We start from the raw sequence: 25,940 nt of genomic DNA, 5'->3' as shown, positions 1-25,940 counted from the left end.
GAGGCTCAACCTGAGGCTTCTGACATTTGAACTGAAGGTATCTTGCACAGGACTATTATAGAATTTAAAATTTTTTTTTAGATTTTATTTATTTATTTGACAGAGAGAGACACAGTGAGAGAGGGAACACAAGCAGGGAGAGTGGGAGAGGGAGAAGCAGGCTTCCCGCGGAGCAGGGAGCCCGATGTGGGGCTCAATCCCAGGATCATGACCTGAGCCGAAGGCAGAGGCTTAACGACTGAGCCACCCAGGCGCCCCTAGAATTTAAAAATTAACAGCAGCTCCTCATAAGCAGCCTAATAGGGGTATGTTTAACCAACTCTATTTTTTAAGACATTAGTATTTCCTAAATTCTGTGAAGCTATACAGACCTGACGACTTCTAGTTTTTAATGGTTTAGCAAGGCAAGTCAACCACATAGATCATTTTTTGGGTTAGTAATGAGGTAGTGTGCTTTCCTAGGAAATGTTTTAAAAATCACTACCCTAAGTTTCTTTAACATTTATCCTTGCATTGGTGTAAAATATTTCCTTTCATACTTTGATCAGAGACATGAAAGTGTTATTTAAAGTACTTTTTTACTTATGCATGCTATAAATGGCAGGGAATGAAAATGTTTCATTTAAAAGAGGGAAGGCTGATGAAATCTGCCTCACATGATTTACTAGAATCTTTGGGGAATTGCATTTTGTACCCTATCTGCATAAATAATCTTGAGAGACTACAGTGCCTTTTTAATAAATTGACTCCTAAATTACTTTCCACTGTACCAAACACATCATTTTAAACTCACTAAGTTTTCTTTCAGTTACCATGCGCCAGTCTAGACACATTCTCATTAAAGCTATAACTTTCTTTCAATTACTAGAGCACTATGGAGACTATTTAATAAGCGCAGGCCCAAAGATTAAAGTCTTTGCAGAGATTACCTGACTCATTTCTGAAGAAAGCAAGTGCCTGACCTTCATCAAAAATATTGTATCTAAGGCAGTGGGATGTACTATTTGCTTGATACACACTAAAAAATCTAGTTCTTTGTCCCTGTCTCCTGATGGAAGGACTGTGATTCATAGGAAATGAGGTCAGTGAACTAGAGAGTAAAATCTGGTTGGGGGAAACATGTAAATAGATAGTACACGGTTGTGTGGGATTGCCTGTCATCCACTCAGCTCAACCTGTTTTCTAGAACACCTTCCCTGACATAACCAAAGTGAGTGGTTCTCTTCTAGCACATTGTATTTATCATGTTACATTGTCATTATATTTTTATGTGTCTGTCCCCACCATATTTAAAGCAAAAACCATGTTTTACTCATCCATGGAACAGACACAATATCTTTGCTAATGCTTAAATTTCTGATCCAGGAGTAATCAAAATAATACATTTATATTAGCAACTGTTAAAAAGTAATAGAGATATATGTTTCCTTTGTAATACATACTCTCATGCAATTATAGGAATCCCCAATATATTTCATTCAAAGTTTAAAAACTTCTGTCAGTGAAGATATTGATATTTTGTTCTTTGTAAATGATTCATTTTGACCCCACATATCCTCCAGGAAACTATTTAGTTAAGATTCACAACCAGAATGAAAAACCTCCTGTGTCTATAACCATATAATGATGCTTGGGTAGATGGTGAATTGGAACACAAGTTCCATCATTCAGGGCATTTGGATTCATCACTTGTGGAAACAAGGTCAAGTTACCAATCTCTTTAGCTTACTCTTTACTAAATTCGTGAGCCTATAAAACAATTCCTAAGAATTACCAAGTTCGGTAGTGAAAGCAAATGACTTCCTAGGGCCTCACCTGTATGGACTTACTATTGAACTAAAATCAACATTAAAGTAGGAATCTGGAAACATCGCCACTTACCCAGTGCTTTACTTGAAGTGAGAATAAATAAACAACTGTCAGTTTCAATGTTTTGTTGACCATTCTTCAAAAAACATTATTCCTTCTACAGCTTACCTTCCTCCAAGCCTCTTTATGTCTCAAAGTTTCCCATGTTGAAAGAATTTTTGTTAGAATACAAGGTATAATGTATTATAAAAACAATAATATATATATAAAGTGCAGGAAGTCTCTGGTTAATAATCCTCAGGATTATTTACATAATGGATGATAAAACTCACATCCTCCCTTTGCTCTTTATAGGAATTTGTTTTCCTGATGAGGTTGACATCACTCGAATGAGACTTAAAGCTGGGGAGTTCACATTCTGAATGAACAGCATTTTAGGAAGTAAAGGAAGTTGAAAACTCTCAATTAAAATTGCAAGAAATTATGGGGCATTTCTGACACTCTGAATGGGACCTCAACACATTTTCCAATGGTAAAATACCTATATGTGGTGGTTAGGTACTAGATTGGCATTGATATACAATGTAACTCTCCCAGTCTACTAGAAATTAAATGCCCATTATAGATTACACCAAGATCTAATCACTGCATTAATGTTATTTCTAGTGGAAAATATGTCTTTGGTTAAAAAAATAAGCATTTTGAAATAAATTTTGAAAATCTGGGTATAGCATGAAGACTATATGATTATTAATCAGCTAAAAAGAAGGGCCCCTTATAAAGAAAGTAATCAATTACCTTTGATTTTGATGAACCAGGAACAGTTGAGATAATTGCCAAATGCTGAGGGTATGTGTGGATGTTGACTTTTTCACTTTATACAAAATTTTTAGAATGGATTAGAAAATCACTCCCCATCAGGACAGAAGGAAAATGATAATAATTTATAGTTGAACAACTTTGGGCATTTAGATAGCTAGATATTTCTATTTTATATGCACATATATTTATATGTAATGAATAATTTATTTCTTTAACAAATGTTTATTTAATACCTATATTTTGAGACAATAAGTCTGAATGTTAGCAATGCAGTAATGGATAAAATAGGCATAGTTCCTATATTTATAGACTTTATGGTTTAATATGACAAGACAAACTAGTAAATAATATAGTGCTATACGTGATAAAATAACCATCCATGATCTAATATGGTTAAATCTCCCAAATCATGAATACCAAAGGATCAGAATGCTGAATTAGAGTTGACTATACAACTTAAAAGAAGCAGATTATTACTACTCTTCCCTTCTATTTTAAACTTCATTACTTTTGAGATTGATGGGAAGGTAAAAAATGAATATGGTGAACTTGTATATTTGATATAATATATTATGACAGACTGGAACTATAATAAATTTTAGGTGCATCATTAATATGGAATTATCACTTTCATTATGCTTCTTCAAAAAAATCTTGACATTTTGCATACCCTTTCTCATAGTAATTATACTGCTACAGATTTTCCAAAGGAATTATTGTGGAAATGTTGCAAAGATATAGCAAAAGCATGTTCTCTAAGGACCCTTGTGATCAGTTATATATATATTGTGATATAGCATAACATAGAATATTTCATTTTCTTGAATAATTTATAGAAAATATTTAATGACATGAGAAATGCTCATGTGTAAGTAGGCTATAAAACAGCATAATGTAATATTTTGTATGATTTTATAATACAGTATTTCTACATACTTAGTTTATATCATTTTTATAAGAAGGTTATCAACGGTGGTTGTTTTTGAGAATGGTGTTAATCAAGATTTTTATTTTCTTCCTTTTGCTCACATGTATTTTCTAAATTTATAACTTCCATAAATATTAAATGTCTTAATAAACCCAGTTTGATACCAATAAAATAGTTTGAGAATCTCTTAAAACAGAGCTGAGTAGAATTACTTACCCTAGTCCCAGCAGCTGACAGACGTCATCTGAAATCTGGGTGGTCCAGTTGTGAGCACAAGCTATACGCCATTCGCTCAGGATTCTGAACTGCACCAAACCATTGTTGTTCATTGTGCCGTTGAAAAGACGCACTAAAGAGATTCGATCACACACAGGGTCATTTTGACCTAAGTTGTTAAAAGTAAATAATGGGCTCTAAACTACATGTTTTGGGGTGCCTGGGTGGCTCAGATGGTTAAGCATCTGACTCTTGATTTCAGCTCAGGTCATGATCTCAGGGTCCTGAGATTGAACCCTACCAGGCTCTGTGCTGGGGTGGAGCCTGCTTAAGATTCTTTCTCCCCCCTTTCCTGTGCCCCTCCCCCTTCCTTGTTTTCTCTCTCTCTCTCTCTCTCTCTCTCTCAATCAATCAAAAAAATAGTAAAGTACATGTGTAATGTTCTTAACATTTAGAGTTTAGAGATTGATAGTAATTTTTCTTAAAAGTATTAGAAGGCCTAAGTTGGAGAAATACAAATTTGGTAGACTTAACATTGCTCTTTTGTATATCTATAAAAATGGAAAAGGCAGAGATATGGAAGTTTACTGCATATCAGTACAGCAAATAAACAGAAAATAAAGTTATTTGTGAGGAGCGTGTCTTACAAGCTTAATCTCTAAAAGAAGGAAAATTCAAGTTCAGAAACAACTTTAAGCACTTTTCCCCCCTACTTTCTTCTCTAGAAACTATTTTCTTTGGCCTTGTTCTTTTGCTGTTTGGTATCTTCTTCCCTGCCATTTTACAAGCATGTTGGATATAGTATAAATGCTATGAGTGGCCAGGTAGGGACTGGGCCAAGCTAAGCGAGTTTATCAAACAGATGAAACATCAGCAATGATAGTTTTACCACAAACACCATACTATAATTCTGTAAGTTAATGTTATTGTTTACATTTTTTCCCTATTCTGAGCAAGGTAAGAGCACTGACTTTAGAATTAGACAGACTTAAGTTGAAAAGGCAACTCTAGCCCTTACTAGGTGTGGGATCTTTGGCAGCCACTTAACTTCTCCAAGCCTCAGGTTTCTCATGGCTAAAAAGAGCTAATTCTTATTATGTTAAGATTGTTTTACAGTGCTCAGTGATAGCACATAATAAGTAGCATTAAATATTTGTTTAGAAATAAAAGCAAGACATAGAAAAAGGAGCCATTGTTCATTATGTTATAGAGATCTGGAAGTGGGCTAGGCTGAGGACTCAACAAAGCAGGAGTAGTTATTGAAGAAGCAAGAATGCAAGGGGGCAAGTCTAACATAGTTTAAGTAAACATGAGGGTGTGTCCATATGCAGGCAGTGAGCAGGGCATCATAGTCATTAAGGGCGGTGCTAGAGGGCCTGGTGCAGGCCATTGTCTCTCTGTGGTATTTTATGGTTTCTATGTGAATATGGGTTGTCCTAGACTTAAAGTTACTAAACTTACATTTAAATAGACAAAAAACGAGGCTAGAGTGACAAAAGGGTTTTCCTAAAAATAGAACATACCGCAATGTGCTTCATCTGAGCCATCCTTGCAGTGTAGAAGACCATCACAGAGATTCACCAGTGGGACACACTCTCCATTCTTACACTGAAAATGGTCTTCTTTGCAGTGCTCTATGGAAAGAGACTATTATAGGGTGAAGAGGTGACAAATAGATGATCCTGTAGTATCCATCCCATTTCTGCCTCTTTACACATGAGCCTTTTACCCCAGTGCATGGTTGAGCTAGATTTCATATCAAGTAAGACTATATACACTGAGTTGCTCAGGATACCTCTGCAATGGCAGTGTCAAAGCCAGAGAGGTGGCTTGAGAAAAGTGTGGATAAACCCTTAGGCACCCTCTTTGCAGCAGAGCACAGAGCAGTTCTAAGAGATGGCCAAGAGGTTTGGGATACACCCCTCCCTCACAAACTCCGTTAGTTTCTTCAATAAACTCGTCCACCCCAAATGAACATACAAGCAACAACCACTGGAATGTTACCCAAGCATAAAAAGATCTATTGATTTCACCACACAAATGATACACCCAGACCTATACTATAGAGAAATGTGGAAGTTGTCCTTTGGCGGGACCAAAGTTGGACCAGGCTGGAAACAGTGAGATCATTTAAAGCATGGGTCCCTTGGGGAAAACTAGTCACAAAGAAATGGAAACTCTGCATTAGCAGTAATTTGTTAGGAGCTTAAAGTTGGAGCTCCAAACAAGTAAATCAGGGTTGGAGTCAAGGGGATGTGATTGGCATATGAAGAAACAAAAGGAAAATGAAGAGACTGAACAAGGAAGGAACTGAGTGGTTCTGGAGGTAGTTGCTCGTTTCTAGAATTTGAGTCATGCAAAAATGGGCCTACTGGAAATATTCATTGTTTGAGGAAAGTGGATGCTGCTGTTTCCTGGAACAGTTTGATCTTATAGGGTTTTGTGCAGGGACAGAGGGGTTTGCTCCCTCAACATGTTTTTGTTTTGTTTTGTTTTGTTTTTTTATTTCTAATTGTAGCTTGGGAGGGATAGCTACATGGCAGTATTAGGATCTGGGTTGAGGGCCACACGGGATTTGGCTTCCCTGAGAAGGGAAATTGTAGTTGGGTGTGTAGAGGCTTGATGTTTCTTCCCCTACATGATGCATGAATGATCATAATGGGGAAACAAAAGTCCTTGATAAAAATAAGGAAGAGGGAAACCTATATTTTGAAAGCTATTATGGATATCACTCATAAACTATTATATTGTTTTCAAGGAGGCACAATTCATGTTAAGGTGGTTTCAAAACTGAACTGTACTAATCTCCATATGGACTTTCTCAATTTATGATTATCAAATGTAATGGCACTTGAAAGGAATCATTCCTGTTGTTTTAAATCTAGGTTGTAGCCCCAAATCTGAGAGTACTGATCAATACTGTTACACTCTAAAAAGAGGTACTAAATGTAGCCATACTACACTTACTAAAAAAAATCTAAAAATTGGTCTAGCAACAATCAATACTCATCACCTATTTCCAGATATATATATATCATATTATATATATATATATGATATATATATATATAAAGAGGATAAGAGTTTTTTCTAAAAAAAGACTGTGTAATGACCTTGAGGAAGAGTGTTTTCAAGTGAGAGAGGGGAAGATGGTCCCATCCAGCACACCAAGTAAAGGAAGCTCCAAGACAACAATTCATATTGAGTTGCCTTAAAGGAGGAAGGTCATCAATCACATCCCACCTGAATTTTTTTTTTACACCGAAGAATCTCGAGGGCTGGTGCTTCCATGGGATTAATGCTGGAGCTTTCAGATTTTTTTTCAACTCCTGTGTGTATGTGTGTGTGTGTGTGTGTGTGTGTGTGTATGTGTATGTAACTAAATTTAACATGCTTATTCTGTTTTGTTCTTTTTTTTTTTTTTTAAAGATTTTATTTATTTATTTGACAGAGAGAGACACAGTGAGAGAGGGAACACAAGCAGAAGAAGAAGCAGGCTTCCCGCTGATGCGGGCCTTGATCCCAGGAACCTGGGATCATGACCTGAGCCGAAGGCAGATCCTTAACGACTGAGCCACCCAGGAGCCCCATATTCTGTTCTGTTCTATTCTGAATTTTATTCTATTTTATTTTATTCCATTCCATAATAAGAAATGCTAGTCAAACCAAATAAGTTGATTTCACAATCAGCTTTTTGAAAAATATCAGACTAAACTGAAGTATAGTGAATAACTTCACAGGAAGTGGTGACTTTAGTTTCTTAGTTTGTGGGCAGATAGCTGTACAAATAAAGATTTATGTTCACTTCCTGTGTAATGAATAATGAATTCAAAGTCGGAAGTTAGGCTGGAACTTCCCTTGATGGTAGTTAGGGGCCAGGAGAGAGGGTGGCAGTGGAAACAACTTGCATTTTCTCCATGTGGGAAAAGTGCATGAGTTTCCTTTTGACCAATGGACACTGGATAACTGAGTGACAGCTGACTCCAACACAAAGTGGAGAGATAGAAGCTGGGGTGAGGGGTGGATTAGGAGCTGAGTAGGGCTATAGGAGATTGTCTAGGAAGAGTACCACTCATGCCAACAGTGCAGTAGTCCTGGGGTGGGGGTGGGAGGAGAATGCTCCAAATAACCCACAGTTCTGTTCTACAAAAGAGTTAGCATTTGGCCAGGAGCCACTATTAGCCAAAAGAAAAATAGAGTGGTGACAGAATTTTCCTGTTTGCCTCTCCTCGGACACTAGAGCTATTGGATGATGGAAGGGAAAGAAGGTGGAAAATGAGTCAAAGGCAATATTTCTACTCTCCTCTACCTTAAGTTGTCAGGCTAAGTTTTGTACCCAGGACTGGGAGATAAGAGAAACTTTGCACTAGATGATATTAAAGTTTTGATGAGGTATTTGACAGTACATCTTAATATTTAGAAGTGAGTCTTAATTACCCAGTTAAGAAAATTTAATACCTAACGTAACTGGGAGAGTGAAGAGATCTGCCCGAAATATCCAGGGGCCTAAGGGAGATTTGAAATAAAGTAGGTGGAGAAAAAGAAAGCTTTTTCTGTTTACACTCTTGTTGAGTCCATTCTTTAAACTGAATATACAGTTTACTAACTGAAATATCCATATACCTTGTTTCTTCATCTTTACATGCCTGGCATAAAGTGGGAAATCAGTAGTATCTGTTAAACATTAAGTGAGTTAATTTATGTTAAATGAGCAATATGCCTTAAAGATCAGTATGAACCCTAGTAACAGAGTTGACATAATATAAAACAACCTTTAAAAAGTATGATTTCAAAGAAATAAATTTTTTTAAATTGGACAATTGATTGGCTAATGGTGACTCTACTGATTTACAAAACAGAAATTGATTCTACGAATTATGAAGATAAAATATGCTTGTTTGTATTTGAATGTGGCTAAAACAAGCTCTGGAATCTTACGACCTTAGTTTGAGCTGCAATTTAGTCATTTTCTTTATGTTTATTTTCAACCTTTAGCAAATAAATTACTTTTTCTGAGCCTTAGTTTCTTTGACTGTCCAATGGGAATAAATACTATTATGTTTTAGGTGTAATCTGAGAGCCAGGTTAAAAAAATATATTTGGTACACCAACATGAATATGTTGAATGCTAATGAATAATATCTTTTTTTAAAGAAACACATTTTTTTAAGATTTTATTTATTTGTCAGAGTGAGAGAGGGAGAAAGTGCACAAGCAGGGGAAGTGGCAGGCAGAGGGAGAAACAGGCTCCCCGCCGAGCAAGGAGCCGGACGCGGGACTCAATCCTAGGACTCTGGGATCATGACCCGAGCTGAAGGCAGATGCTTAATTGACTGAGCCACCCAGGCATCCCATGAATGATATTCTTAACAGCAAAAAGAGTAACACTTAGAAAGCATTCCTTTCACTGATATTTTAAGACAACATTCTTACTTCCATGTTCCAGTTGTGCTATGTTCCCCTCAGATAACCATCTAAACAACAAGAAAACATTCTTAATCTTTTCCTCTGGGTCTCTTAAAATAATAACTGGAGCTGTTTGTAATTTATTTTTAACTTTGGAATATTCTATACTTTGCAACCCAAATCTAAGTCACATTAATAAAAAAAAATTTTAAGGAAGACATGGTTGGCCTGATTGTTTCTACAAATCTTTACCCCAATGAGAGAAGTAGGTTACATATATCAACTATAACACCGTTAGGGATGTTCTTATAAATGTAATTATCAATTTGTTTCACAAACACATAGTTTTTAACCAGATTAGTGTGATGATAAATGGGTGAAGACAATTTCATATTCTACAGGCAAGCATTAATATTTTAACTGACTTTATATTTTATCTCTTCACTATTAATTTTCCTTTAAAAAGCAAGAAGGCTTAAAACTAGGTATGCATGTGTTTGTATTTGTATATTCTATTTTAATTCTATACTTTGATATATATTATATTTATTTAAAAAGTTGACAGCCTAATTACATATCCATGATTAAATATCTTTATAGAGAATACTAGTCACCATGAGTTATTTTTAAATTATCTCATTACTTTGTTTTCCTAGCTTGTTAAAACCATTATGTAAAAATGAGTTCTCAGTGCCAAGAATTTAATCATAGATAAGTTAATTGATAATTTTACTCTTTTACTAGTGTTATCAGGCTATATTTATTTAGTAAAACACATACTTGCTGAATGGAAATTTAAATTTCTGAATGAAAGTATGAGTGAATACACATATAAAGATCTGAAGATTGTAATTTATTTTTGTGCTGTGGCCTGAAGCTGTTGAGGTTATACCCTACAAATCTAGAAAAGAAAATAACTTGCTTCTATAAAATGGATGCATTCAATGAAAAAATGCTGAATGGGGCAAAATGATCTTTTGTTCCTTAACTGAGTAGAAATGATAAATTCTGAAGAAAGGGTGAATAAACTCTTCCAAAATTTTCCTTACATGCATGAACTGGATTCTGATTCTTTGCAACATAGAGCAGTTCAGCTTCATTAAGAAGTCTTTAACCCAGAAGTGTAGCTCTCTGTGGCCTCTGAAATCTTACTTCCGATCATTTTATGCTCATAGTGAGAGGGAAGAAGAAATATTGCTAAGAATTGAATTTTCCCATCTTCTTTTTATGAAGTCTCCAGTAGCCCTGCCTCATTTAGTCAACATATGCTTGGCTTTAAATGGAACTGAATTGATCTCTAAGGCACATGCCACACAATCTGGGGAGGGCTCTAAACCCCTAAATGTAATCAGCTGCCACTTCCACAGTTGCCTGATAAGCACAATTGAATTCCAAATTAAGACCCTGAGTATCAGAAAAGAGCAATGAGGGGACGTTTATGGGAGACAGATCTTAATAAATCTATATTTCATATGCTCTAGTTTAATTTACAAGGAATGCTAAAAATAGGATAAGGAAAGGAGATACAAAAATATGCTATACAATTGTTTTATATTTCAGTTGAATGCATTGGAAGGTGCCCTTAAAATATCACAGAAGACAAATGAAGCACATAAATGCTGAAGATTTGTGATATCCCTTTTATACTTCTTTCTAAAATGATCCTCAAAGCAGGGCACCATATAAACAGATAAGTGTGCTCAATCTCTCTTTCCATTACCAGCTTGATTATCTTCCACTGCCAATTCCCTGTCTCTATAATTGCTTTTCAGTCTTTTGGTGTAAAAATCCCACTGGGAGAAGACTGTGCTGATGACGGCTCATTCACTCCATTTTCTACTCCACAGCAATACCTGTCCCGTGTCCAGGAGGGTTGGGAAACCACATTCTCAGAGTATTCACCACATAGTGATGGTCATGGAAGCCTCCATTCCAGGTTCAATCAGGAATTCTCTCTAAATGATTTATTTCTTGAATAATAAAATCATAGTAGTTGCAATCTAGCAAATGGGTAAACACATATGAACAACCTCTACAGCAAAAACTTGGGATCTATTTCGTGTTAGAAGTAATAGATTGTGCTCTTTAGGCTTTTACCTTGAATAGAATTGCTTTTTCAAAATCCTTGGTGTTGTATTTATCTCATAAAAATCTACTAAAAACCAGAAACTGTAATATTTTTGTTGGAAGAGATTTATTGTTGTATTCCTTTTTGTGATCTATTCTTTCCACCTCTTTCCTTTGTTCTCATTTAAGTTTTTTAAAAAGACCTACATTTCTCTAAAATTTTGTGTCAAAATGGTTTCTTTTTTGCAGATGGTAGGATGACCAATAATTATTCCAATTGTTTGGATTTATGAAAAAAATCCATTTGCCTACTGGTTAGAGTTAGTTTTTTATCTCATTAGTTCAGTTAGTTTTATAATTCATCTTCATTTCTTTACGAATATACTTTTTTCTTATTTTTATGTATTTATGTATGTATGTATGTATGTATTTATTTTCTTTCCATTTCTAAGAGTTTGGCTTTTTTAGATTCCACCTATGTGATATTATGTAGTATTTGTCTTCCTCTGACTTATTTCTCTTAGCCTAATAGCCTCAAGGTTTATCCATGTTGTCACAAATGACAGGATTTCCTTCTTTCTCATGGACGAATAGTATTCCATTGACTATAATATACCACATCACCTTTATCCATTTATCTGTAGATTGGCATTGAAGTTGTTTCTATATCTTGGCTATTGTAAATAACACTGCAATGAACATGGAAGTACAGAAATCTCTTCGAGATTCTGATTTCATTTCTTCTGGATTCACACCCAGAAGTGGGATTGCTGGATTATATGGTAGTTCTAATTTTAAATTTTGTGGAACCTTCGTAATGTTTTCCATATTGGCTGTACCAGTTTGCATTCCCATCAATAGTATACGAGGGTTCCCTTTACCCCACATCCTCACCAACACTTGTTATTTATTACTTGTCTTTTCAACAATAGCCATTGTAACAGGCATGAGTTGATATCTCATTGTGTTTTGGATTTGCATTGCCCTGATGATGAGTGATGTCGAACATCTTTTCATGTACTTTTTGGTCATTTCTATATCTTTTTTGGAAAAAAAAAATTATTCAGTTCTTCTCCTTTTTTTAAAAATTCAGATTGTTTTTTAATTTTTTAAATTTAATTCCTGTATAGTTAACATAGATTGTTGTATTAGTTTCAGATGTAAAATATAGTGATTTAAAACAAATAATACTTTTTTCAAAAGCCCTTTTCATGAAATCATTCTTGGAAAAAATTTGGGAAGTCCTCTTTTCCAGCAGGTAGGTATTAGGTATTTTCTTACACTACTTTAAGATACTTTGAAGAATTAATTCTTTTGCATTCAAATAATAGATGACAGATGCCATATAGATGATATTGATGCCCATACATTTAATTCTCCACAAAATCTTAGAAATATCACTATATTGTCTTTAAGTATTCATCATGAAATTAGTAATCTATAAAGCTGATTTGATTTTTTTAAAAGATTTATTTATTTATTTGAGAGAGAGAGGAGGGGGAGGGAGAGAGAGAATCTCCAGCAGATTCCCTGCTGAGTGTGGAGCCCAACACTGGGCTGTGATCAGAAACAAGTCAGATGTTTAACCTATTGAGTGACCCAGGTGCCCCAAAGATGATCTGATTTTTAACACATTTGGAAAATTATTATATTTATTCTGTTTAGGAATTTGTCAAAAATTTTCCTCTTAAAACTTAAAAATTTAAATAAGAAATTTTATAACACTGATTATTGCTTATTAATTTTTTATAGACAGCAGTAAGACATTGTGATTTTTAGGCATTTAATCAGATCCAGAAAATATATATAATTTTTCCCCCTTTATACCTTTCACTGTTAGTTTTGACTGGTTCTTTTCATTTGGGAATGCTTATTATTTTCAAATTGTGGCTTGGTGTTTTTTTTTCCTTCATGCCCATTGCAGATTCTCACATTTTTCCATCTCTTTATCTATTGTTTTTGCATTCTTGATCATGCTTCTGTGCAGCAATTTTTGTAGAAATGTGGATATTTTGGTGCCAGAGTATTTGAATAGGTATGCTATCAACCAAAAAACTGTGCCTTTTATGCCATTAACAAAGACCTCTAATAAAATCAGAAAGAATAATTTGGTTGTGGTAGAGTTTCAGCAGGAGATTCCTCTGCCTGAAAATGACCACGGTTTTCCAAATATCCTAAGGGGCAACTGATTTGTAGTATCATTTTTGGGGGGCAGGTGTTCAACAAGATATCAGAAGCTAAAGTTAAATATTAATTTTTAATAAAAAATTAGAAGTCATAATATTAGGTATAAAAATAATGCTGAAGCCACTTTGTGTCTTCTATTATCAACCAAAATTCTTTATTATGTCATTTACTTTCTATGTAACTGTAAGAACCAATTAGGTTTTATCAACAATATACATCCAAAGTCTTTTTTATCTTAGAAGAGCTAAATATTATATATCAAATTTTTCTCATCCATGTCCATTATTGATCTACATTTTAAAGGTATCATCAGAAAACCAAATGATTAACTTAAGTTAAATCAAATGTTGAATGAAATTAAAATTAAAATAATAGTTACACCACAAAGAGAAAAAACTGGAATAAAATATTGGCAGACAAACATGGATATTATAGTATAATCAGTAGCAACAAAATTTCCAAGAAACAGAATCAGTAGCTTGATTCAAAAATGATAGTCTCTTTCCATAATTTGGCTATCATTGATAATGCTTCTATAAACATCAGGCACAAATGTCCTTTGACTGATGAATGAATAAAGAAGTTGTGGTATTTGTATGTGTGTGTGTGTGTGTGTGTGTGTGTGTGTGTGTGTAACAGAATATTACTCAGCCGTAAAAAAGAATGAAATCTTGCCATTTGCAATGATGTGCATGGAGCTAGAGAGTATTATGTGAAGTGAAATAAGTCAGTCAGACAAAGACAAATACCATATGATTTCACTCATATGAGGAATTTAAGAAACAAAACAGATGAACATATGGGAGGGGGTGAAAAGGGGAGAGAGGGAAGCAAACCATAGAGATTCTTAGGGATAGAGACCAAACCGAGGGGTGATGGAGGGAGATGAGTGGGAGATGGGTTAGATGGGTGATGGGAATTAAGGGGGGCACTTGTGATGAGCACTGGATGTTATACGTAAGGGATGAATCAATGAACTGTACACCTGAAACTAATATTACACTGTATATTAACTCGAATTTAAATGAAAACTTGAAACTGAAAACAAAAGCAAAACAAAATGGTAGTCTTAAAATTGTCTTGATTAATATTTTTCAAAGCAGTGATATGTTCTTTCCTAAGTTAGTTCCTAACTATATATACAGTAAATATATATATTATATATTCATACAAATATATATTTATAAACACATACTTACATAAATATATGACATCTACTGCTACTTTCATGTCACTATATTTTTTAACTCCTTTGAAAAATAATTATAAATATGATTTTAAAAAAGTTTTAATTTATAAAGTAAAAATAATTTTAAATCACGTCATTTTCTACATTTTCTCCTTTGTTATGTACTGTATTTTAAGATAAAATCTAATTTTCAGTAGATCTCAAAGATTTTATTCCTATTTTTTATACCATATATTGATCATAGCTCTTAATATTTTATTTGCTTATTTCACTAATTGAATATTTTGATTGATACATGTCACTGTTGCTTATAAGTCACAAGTAGCTGTTTCTAAAACTAATCATGAAATCCAGAAGGGCAGGTTAGTTGCTTGGGCTACCGCTTACTTCTACCTAAGTAGGTTGCATAATACTTGTGGTTTATTTTCATGGCCAGAGGTTAGACAAGTTACAGATCAACTTTGCAGTAAAGCAGAAGGAAAGCATACAACTTTGAGAGATAGAGTCAGAAGTATAGGCTAGTTGTGAGTGGAGGAACAGATATTTGTACAGCTGGATCTGAGATAACAGGCCAGATGAAGATCAATGCTTTGACCCTACCACCTTCCTAGATATTCTAGCCGAGGACAAACTGACCACACAGTCTTCTAGGGAAAGGAAAGACATATAAAGGAAGTGACATGTATTCTGTCTTCCTGACATATTTGTACCAAGAGAGAATCAAGGGAGGGGCAGTAGTATAAGAAAAATCATTGTCCAAGTGATCACAAATTCTCTGTAGATTGTCAAATGCAAAGAGTTATATCATACCCTCTAACTACATGTATAGAGATACAGATATATCCATGATGAGTGGGCAGGCAATTTTTTTCCTGCTGATTATGTTATAGTATGATAAAAAATATAGGGTGAGAAGGTTGTGCATGCCAGGAGTACCAGCATCAAATTCCTTCACCCTTCATGGCAGCAGTTCTATACTGGCTGTCTTTAAGAATTTAATGATGTTAATTTTTTAATTGGATGTTGTTGGAATCCAAACAACTCACTTTCTTGACTCCCTGCTGTTCTCTGAAAATGCTTTTGGCAAATGGAACTTGACATATCGTCCTCCTTCTTCATAGTGCCAAGTAACCCGCTTTTTAACATTTAAAATGGCCGTCTTAAGTGAACAAAATTCACAACTTTACACCCCATAGAAGAGCAAATAAACCTGCTGAAAATGATGTGGATTCCTGCTTTGAACTGACTTAGGCCAGTGGTTATGCAGATGTAAAGGAGGGAAGAAAATCTCTGATAAGATGACAAAGAATGAGTATATTCGAATGCAGTCACTGAAGTTGCAATAGGCTTTGAAATACTATATGCCTTTATCATTCTGCTCCAAAAGTTACAATGCAACGGGTAATCCCAAGTGCACATACCTGGAATCCCCAGGTAGTAGCCAGTAGTGAAGTTTGCTTTAAATCCCCCTTTTGCCAACAGCTTGTCAGTGATGAAAAGCACAGTCATTCTACTGGTGGTCGAGAACACGTCCTTCACTGGGCCAGGCCCTGTGTACACAGCTGTCCCAAATGAAAACAAGATAATCACTGAAATGGTTCTTTGAATCTAGAAGAAAAATATACCTGTTCTTTCAGTTCCATCCTCCAGAGGGATGCAACACGCAGCATGGCTGCTCTGGAAGTGACCACACGTGCATAACTGTGTACTTCCTTTTAGATTTTGGACACTGCTTCTAGGAAAGACAACTTCTCTATTGATCTTTTCCAGTATTGTTTGAGGTTTCTGTGGCTCTATAATTTAATGATGAATTTCTCATAATGGCTTAGCACCACTACTCTTCAAAGCTCATGTTATTCCCAGGAAAAAAAAGATTATATGACTGCTTTTAGAGACCTTTATAAAACAATGGAGATTATAGCTCCCCTTAGTAAATTTTTGTCCAAATTCATTTGATATTTTTTGTGAGTTGAATCATCAACCTAAGCCGAAGCATTGGATTAATTAGAGATAGATAATATAAACCTAAGTGGTGGTTTTTAAAATGTTTTCCACTAAGTGCTGGGCTTTGGGAGTTTCATAAATAATGAAATATTCTCTACTACACAATAAAGGCTTAGGCTAATTAAAAAATATGTTCTTACACACACACACACACACATTTAGAGAGGGAGCGGGGGAGGGGTAGAGGGAGAGACTCTTAAGCATGATCCACGTCCAGTGCAGAGCCCAGTGCAGGGCTCGATCTAATAACCTTGAGATCATGACCTGAGCTCAAATCAAAAGTTGGATGCTTAACTGACTGAGCCGCCTAGGCACCCATCACATTATTAGATATGTTATATATTAGAATCCCTGAAAGTGACTATGTTTCAAAAGAACTTCTTGCCTACAATTTCAAAACTATGATTCTGAGATCCTCTGGAATTCTTATTTACTTTTCAATGATTAATGTAAATATTAAGAGGTGAAATGATGAAAATGAATTCTTCTTAGATCATGAGAACACTGAAATTTTCATTAGGACAATATGAACTAAAAATGGGAAAACAACTCAAAATGTGTTCATAACTATGTATATAAAAATCAAATTTAAATTTCCTCAGTTCTTATTAACACTAGCCTCCCAGGCCCACCGAGATTTTCATTGTTGATGTCTTCTGTGTGTGCTCTCAAAATCCTCTTCTAGGAAGCCTGAACTTTAGAATTTTGTGGGATTTTGCTGAAGAAACTTGTGTAAGTAGTGATGGATTATATCACTGGGAACTCTCTCCCCCACCCTGCCCCTGTACTGCTATAGAAAGCTCCCTCTGGTCTTCCACCATTGGTTGTCACGTTCATGAGATTGCATCCTGATTGCATAGCTACCTGGCCAGATTTTGTAGGAAATGATTAATATGAGTCCAAAGCACCGTTTGATAAAACACTTTTACTTGTGAAGTGTGTTGTTTCATGCACTCCAGTTGACCCTATAAGCATTTTCATAATTTAATGTATTATTTATCAAGAGACACTGTCTTAACCCTCCTACACTGTTGGTGGGAATGCAAGCTGGTGCAACCCCTCTGGAAAACAGTATGGAGGTTCCTCAAACAGTTAAAATTAGAGCTACCATTCGATCCAGCAATTGCACTACTGGGTATTTACCCCAAAGATACAAATGTAGAGACCCGAAGGGGTACGTGCACCCCAATGTTTATAGCAGCAATGTCCACAATAGCCAAACTGTGGAAAGAGCCAAGATGTCCATCGACAGATGAATGGATAAAGAAGAGGTGGTATATATACACAATGGAATATTATGCAGCCATCAAAAGGAATGAGATCTTGCCATTTGCAACGACGTGGATGGAACTGGAGTGTGTTATGCTGAGTGAAATAAGTCAATCAGAGAAAGAGATGTATCCTATGACCTCACTGATATGAGGAATTCTTAATCTCAGGAACAAACTGAGGGTTGCTGGAGTGGTCGGGGGTGGGAGGGATGGGGTGGCTGGGTGATGGACATTGGGGAAGATATGTGCTACGGTGAGCGCTGTGAATTGTGTAAGACTGTTGAATCACAGATCTGTACTTCTGAAACAAATAACGCAACATATTTTAAGAAAAAAGAAAAAGAAGAAGATAGCAGGAGAGGAAGAATGAAGGGGAGTAAGTCAGAGGGGGAGACGAACCAGGAGAGATGATGGACTCTGAAAAACAAACTGAGGTTTCTGGAGGGGAGGAGGGTGGGGGGATGGGTTAGCCTGGTGATGGGTATTGAGGAGGGCACATTCTGCATGGAGCACTGGGTGTTATGAACAAACAATGAATCATGGAACAGTACACCAAAACAAATTATGTAATATATGGTGATTAACATAACAATAAAAAATTAAAAAAACTCGTAGTAGTTAAATAGGATATTAGCTATTACATTAGATTGATAGATCTTTATTATGTTACCGTGTATTTTATGACTTACATACAAGAATTTCCTCTAGGATAGTACACTTTCCCCCCATGTTTATTTAAAAAAATTATTAATCAGTAGAAGATAGGGAAAAATCAACTTTGGTCAATATTTGAATCATTCTCAGATACTTATATAGAAGCAGCTAGTGCTAGAGACACAGACAATCAGAGTAATAATGAAATGTAAATAAAAAATCATAAAAAAATTTTGCATAAAACACAATTTGTTCCTTTAGTTTGAAGTGAAACAAAACTGGATTTAATAGCTATTTTTGGAAATATGATGTACACATAAGGCATATTAAATTGAGTAATATATGTCTTTTAGCTCTTAGTCTCCAAGGGGTATTGCTTGCTGTAGTAAATTAATATAGCTGGTAGAAACTGTTCACGCAAAAATATTAATTCTGGTTTGCCAAGAATGCTCAAGAAGAATATTACTCTGTTATTATTGCAAATACTCTCATTTTGGAAGCTCCACATAAAATCTGACATGTTATTCTGCTGTTATAATTTCATTTTGCTGGTTGTGAAAGAGTGATTACAGTTATTGGGAAATGCTCTCGCCATCAATTCAATGTCTTGAGCCATACAACTTTCACAGTATTTAAACTGCAGACTTACCTAAGAGCAAAGAGTCATCTCCTCTTCCATCTCTGATTTCCACCACATCTGCAATATTTTCTAAGTCGAATTCTTGAAAATGAAGTTGTATATTCTTTCCCTCTTGTGCATTTAAATTCCAAACACCTTAAAAGTAATACATGACAACAGTTTAGAACACGGTTCCTTTGATTTCCCTCAAAAGCTTCACTCTCTTGAGAATTTCAAATTTCTCTGAATTTTCACATGAACCTCTCATGTCCCTCCACGGCATCCTGGCTTTTCCCTTACTGTTACAATAGCCTGGGCATTTGTAAAGCCTGACAACTTATCTACCTCTTCATCTAGATGGCACTATGTTTGTTTCTTCTTTTCTCATTTCAGTGCCTAAAAAATAAAGTGCCCAATAAATATTTAATAAATCAATAAATTTAATAAATTTCTTTAAATTGTTCTTTTAATATCCCCCTGACTTCCAGAATGTTTAGATCATTACGTTGTACAAATGATAGGTTTAAAAGATGTCTTCAGTGTGAAATAGAGATGGTAATCTCTGGTTCCCCATACAAGTCAAATGAGATTCATGGCTGTTTGTTTTTTTGGATCAGATAAGTCCCTGGAATTGTGGCTCTATTCTCCTATGAAAGTGTTACTTCCTTATCTCTGGGTCATTTGAAGAAAGAAAAGTTGACATTTTCTAACAACACATTTTTCACTGTTGTTAGGGCATTTCTTTCACTGGTAGATTTCCCCATTTAGATTGGTGTTGCTATCTTAGGTGCAGCCATGGGAGGAACAAGTCTGTTTCCCAGACCTACTGAAGAGGAACATTTGTAGGCTGGGCTGGGGAATTCGCATTTTTAATACAATTTCTAGGCTGTACTGTTCCTCCAGTTAAGAATATTGACCAAGAGATAGGCTCTGTGCAGTTTTATCAAACTAGTCCCTCAGACTTAAGATTTTTTAGTAAATCCTCATTATTTCATCTTTTTAAAAAAGATTTATTTATTTGTTTTAGAGAGAGAAAGAGAGAGAGTGTGCAAGTGGGGGGAGGGGCAGAGAGAATATGAGAGAGAATCCTCAAGCAGACTCCCCACTGAGTGCGGAGCCTGACATGAGGCTCAACCTCATGACCCTGTGATCATGACCTGAGCCGAAATCAAGAGTCGGACACTTAACTGACTGAGCCACACAGGTGCCCCTATTTCATCTTTTATACTGAGATTCTAACTACATTACTCTAGCTGCATGATTTATTGACACTAATCTATATTTACAAAAGGTGTGGATGTCACAACTGACCCTTTACTTTTTATACTTTCCTCTGACTTTATGGAATTGCAAACTTGTTTTCTATAGTATAGACATTGTACGTACAATCAAGAAGAGTCATTAAGGGAGCAGTACCTGGAGTAAGGTACTTTCACACTCTGGTTTTGTTCAATTTTTAAATTTAAGAATTATAATAATAACACCTGCTTCAAAGAATTATTGTAAGAATTGAACTGTAATAATATAATAAGCACTACACAGTGTCTAGCACGAAATAAATGCTAAATAAATTAGTAAATATTACTGTTGTTGTTGTTATCATTATATTATGCAATCTCCTAGACAGTAGGTGTACTCAGGTTTGGCAAGTTTATAATCCACTTTGCTGTGTCAAAGGGGGAATCTAGCCTTGACATATACATCTGTTTTTCATGGCTTGGGGAGAAAATGACTCACAGAAAGCCTGGTTAGGGTAGCTGTTTGGAAAGTTCATGGAAGTGAATGTTGTATTTGGCTCCCACAGTTCAAAAGGTCCTCCACAGTCCGCTGAAAAGGAGAAAAGGAAAACAATGAAAAATCATTAGTAACACAAAGCTAATTTCAGAGAGATAATATTATATGTCAGCAAATTCCCAATTATATTTCTTGGAATACTGGTTTTGAGAGAGAGAATTTATAGTTTGTGTAAAAGCAAACCTTGCAACTTAAGTAAGGGAAAACTGTAGGTTAACAGGTCTCTTTACTTCTTTTTTGAGAAGAACTTCTCAAAACCTTAAATACTGTTAAGTTCTTTGAATCTCCAAGAAGGCATAATCGTATGCAGCATTTCCCAAAATTATTTGGGCAGGAATAAATTTGCTGAACATCTTTTATACATAGGCTTTATGAAATAAGGTACCAACTCCCTGCTATAGAAAATAATGAATCTTGATAATGGAAAAAATCTTATATTTGACATTCTCTTATGAGAAGGGTGAGTAAATCACTCATTCTGCTTTCTTATGTTTTTCTCTTTTTGTTTTCCTACTTTTTTCTCCCCCCCCTTTTTTTTCAGTAGAGAGGGAGCGCCATCATCTTGTATACTGAGATGTCTTACTGTTAAGAAAGGGAGACAAACTGAAACTCCTCTTGCTAAATAATTGCTCAAGACTGGTCTGTTATTTAACATTGTCCAGGAGTCAGGTTGGGAAAAATTTTATTAGACAAAATTCTAGTTAAAACTAAGATGATTTAAGTTGGCAGATTAACTTCATGAAATTTTTAACCTATTGTATATTTATCTTCCTGCTTACTCGAAAAAAATTCTAAAGTAATATAAAAACTCATCATCTATTTAAAGGATCCTAATTCTATTCTTATTTGTATTGACATGTTATGTTTAAAATCAAAAGAATAAAAGTAACCTAATTGTAAGAACATAGGGAACTGAGGTAAGTATATATTTTTTTCTATTTAAAGGGAGATAATGCTGAAGTTATTTACTCCAGTAAGATAGAAATCAGATTATAAGAGAGAATTAAATGTCTCTACACCTACAACAATGCCTTCAGTCATACCCTCTTCTTGGGTCTCTCTTTACATGGCTTCTGCCTCACTTATGTAGATCTTTTCAATTCATGTGCTTCTTCCAAATTTGTCCGTAATAAGCATCTTAAATTTGGGCTTCATCATGTATATAAATGGACAGAGAGAAACGTTTGTTGTGGTTCAATGGTAGGGCTGCTACCCCATCCTGTCCTGTAAGGTGGTGGAGCCTGGTGTATCTCTCACGGTCTCTGGGGCAGGCTGGTCCAGACCCAGATGAACTTAGCAAGAATAAAAAAAACCTCTTGTCTCATCTGGGGAGAGGACATGGTATATAAAAGGTAGATGTTTTGGAGCTGGTGGGTTAATATCGTCACCCTGAATTTGCTATTTGTCTTTTTGAGAGTTGGTTTTCTCAGGTATGAAAGAGATATGTATTAGAGATTTTCAGGGTTGTTATAAAAAAATCAGACATAATTATGAAAAGTGCCTACACATTCCCTGGCATATTCAGTATTCAGATTTTCAATACACACTTGTGGATTTGGTAATTACTTTTATTATTTCAATTTTAAATGGACAATATAAGCATCGGAGGCATTCAGTTACTTGCTAATGCCATGCACATCCATTTACTGTCAAAGTCAAGACTTCAGTTGAGTTCGTCTCAAGTTTCTCCCTCAATATGTCTTCCTATTAGGTTAATTAAACTCTGCGTCATTTCCACCGTCTGGTGTAAGCCATAGACAGGGTTTAGGCTGTGTCTCAGTAAGTGCCACTTGGATGGTATGTGACATACACTTGTTAGGTAGAGACAAAGAGAAGGAAGGCAGAAGGGAACAAAAAGCAAAGTACTAACAAGTAAGGTCAATGATGGATAGATTTAGAAGGCAGCAGGCACTATACATAGGGTGCTAAAGAAGGTATTTGAACCAAAGAAACAGTGATAAGGGGGAAGAATGGCAGGTTCTCCACTGGAAAGGGTGAAGGTAAGGCCAGAGAACTGTATGATCTTATCTCTGAGGTCAATATTCTTCTTGATTACATGAGTAATTGCCTGGGAAAGATTTCTGAAGAAGTATCTACTACAATCCCTCAACTCCCACTTACACACAACTCATTTAATTTTAGTAACTCTTAGTGCCATGAAATGCTCCCTTCAAGTCTCTGGGAAATTAACGGGGAAGTATAAAAACTCTGCAGGGGCAAAATTAACATTGCAGATTGCAGATTGGAGAAAATCAGTTCTTCTATTTCACTAGTTTAGATATGGCCAGTGTGGCCAGTGGATTTGTTTTCATTTTGTTGTTGTTGATTTTTAAGCCATCATTCTTATTTTCTCTTCAAGGAATGGGAAAATCTCAAAACTGTCTTCTCCTAATAAATAGCTGACATTTTGGAGAATGTATTGAATTTTCACAGAATTGAACACAACAGTACGTCATATTATATATAGATGAGTAAGTAGGACTTTAATAAATACACACCTAGGACAAAAATGTTGTCAAATGTAATTATTAAGCCTGTCAAGACAGTTCACTTAGCATTTCTCCACTAAATAGAAGTCTTAGAAAATTCATTCTTCTGAAATACTTAAGAATTACTTTGTTGAAACGAATCTCAGATATAATTTCATGTCAAATAACTGACCAGTAAGATATCTCTGATCCTTGGCCTGATAAGATATATCAGTTACGCTCTGTATATAAACAGTGGTAACAAATTGGAAAAAGCACTTTCAGCCATTCTAAATATGAAGACACATTTATTTTAATGGTGGTATTGCTTTAGTAGAGATACAGCATATGCTTCTTAATAGAGGGGCCAAAGACTCATAAAATGTACTTCTGGGTACCACAGTCATACTGTATCATTAGATAAATGCTCTCCACCCAGAGAATGAGAGTTAAATAGTCTGTCTGGTACTGGGAACTCTATTCACTTAGAGTAGTGAAACTTTTTCATTTTTCTTTTTCTTGAAGCTGTTCTCAAAGATTTGTATTCTGGTGAATTCCTTACTATGCCAGCAGGGATTTTCACTACATAACAGTATGTAAATAGCATGCAGTATTTTGCAAAGTGGTTGTCAAGGACAGATATTTTCTCTGAGGCATGTCATTTTTAATCCATGCTTAAGCCTCTGACGTTCATGAGATATGTGTTAATATGAGGTGAAAAAGAGAAGAGCCCAGCTCCCACTTACAAAAAGAGGGTTCAAATAAAAGGTATTTGTGACAAAACAATAGATGTACCTTGAGAAATAGTATCTTACACTGATGCTTGAATATTGTTAAAATCAGCATTATTTTTCATCATCATACTAATAGATAAGTCCTACACTATTACAGATAACATTTTAAAAAATTCAGATTGTAGTATAAAATGGAATATCCCATGAAAATTTTGTGTTCAGTTTATCAAAATTTATGTTCCATTCACAGGTTCTAGTGACCAGCCATGATACTAATATTTACCTTAAATTTATGACAACGATGTTCAAATTTTCATTCCTTATACTCTACATTTTATTTGTAATGAATAGCAATCTAGCCAATGAACAGGCTATTAGTTTTAAAGGTAAAAAGATAAAAAGGAAGAGACAAAAACATACTGACACAGGAGCATATGAGTGCACTTAAAATGGAATTTTCTAGGGATTTAAATATCAAGTCACACTTAATGATACATAAGGCAAGCAGCTCTGCAAGAATATAGCCATCATATAAGACAAGTAGATAGGTACCAATTCATTTCTATACGAAGAACTAAAGTTAGATTATTTAGCTCAAAATATAATGTCCTGTCTGTGAAATTATCCAAATTAACATTGATTTTGTCTTTGGAAATGGAAAATGGCCTAAATAATGGCCAAATAGAGAAAAATTGTGGAAATAAAGAGTGACTTAAAATATCTAGAACTATAGTTTGTATTTTTTTTCTTAAATATTTTTAACAGCCACAGAAATAAGTTAGGGGCCCGAAGTGTGGATTCCTTTTTATATATACCTATTCTATTTAGTAGGTATCTTGCCATCAATCACCCAAATTGTGTTGCAAATTAACATAATATTTGTGTAAATGGAATGTTTACTTTTTAAAAGTGTTCTCGATACAATCTCCACATTTAAATTATTTGTGTTAATGCCATAGGGCAACAACTGTAGAGCTAATGCAGCAGTAAGTGATCGAAGTCACAGAATGGAAGAATCCCTATAGTTATGAAAACTGAAATTAACATTTCCCCAAACTAGGCACAATGTGAATCCCTAGGAACAAGGGAGGAATTTTGTTAGTCAGCTACTGGTCTGGGATTATTTTCTTATTTAAATGCTCTGTAAGAGCCAAAGAAAGGCTATTAGCCAGTCAGCCATGGTTTCCTTTTATTTCTGCTTAAACAAATCAGTGACCTGGAACAAGAAAAGCTCTGCTCAAATAAGAATTTCACTGAACCAGTTGCAAATGGCATTAGAATGAAATTGTTCAGAATGTATTTGATGGTAATTAACATTTTCTGCTGTGCTAAATATTGCCCTGAAGTGAGCCATTTGGAAACTGGAACAAATATGCTTTGGGCAAATTCTAAAGTTTATACTTAAAAGCAGATAGGTTATTCTACCATTATAATTTCCCTATTGTTAAAATATGCAGATATCATGCTTCCTTGACATTGAAGTGTTATTTTTTCCCCCCCTTTTTGACTAGAATAGCTATGAGGACTGTATAGGTTATATAGTTCAAATTTTAATATGGGAAATTATATTAAAGTTTTATTTGTATGTATGATATTATGTACAAAAGTTATTTCACATCTTCTATTTCAGATAATGGTAAGATTGTTATTTTAAAAATATCAAGCCTATGAAACTGTTACTTCTACTAGAAAATCTTGCTTCTTGACCACTTATTAATGAATAGAGGAACACACTGGCAGAAAGGATTATGAAAATTGTTTTACATGATTGA

At 35.0% G+C, this 25,940-nt stretch overlaps 1 protein-coding gene across 1 annotated transcript in view; it reads right to left on the bottom strand.

The window, feature by feature from the left end:
* TMPRSS15 (transmembrane serine protease 15) overlaps positions 1-25,940 on the bottom strand; it is a 112,394-nt gene that overhangs the window by 33,817 nt on the left and 52,637 nt on the right. The window contains exons 15-19 of the mRNA XM_028114726.1: positions 20,910-20,999; positions 19,203-19,328; positions 16,046-16,186; positions 5,299-5,409; positions 3,776-3,908 (exon numbers count right to left, since the gene is read on the bottom strand). Coding sequence (XP_027970527.1) covers positions 3,776-3,908; positions 5,299-5,409; positions 16,046-16,186; positions 19,203-19,328; positions 20,910-20,999 — 601 coding nt within the window. The remainder of the gene's footprint in view (positions 1-3,775; positions 3,909-5,298; positions 5,410-16,045; positions 16,187-19,202; positions 19,329-20,909; positions 21,000-25,940) is intronic.

The sequence above is a fragment of the Eumetopias jubatus genome, unplaced genomic scaffold, assembly GCF_037043125.1.
Source record: "Eumetopias jubatus isolate StellerSeaLion01/CBP00866 unplaced genomic scaffold, mEumJub1_p1.0 scaffold_1, whole genome shotgun sequence".
Lineage (NCBI taxonomy): Eukaryota > Metazoa > Chordata > Mammalia > Carnivora > Otariidae > Eumetopias > Eumetopias jubatus.
The sequence above is the reverse complement of the archived record's forward strand: the minus strand, read 5'-3'. Positions and strand labels throughout refer to the sequence as shown.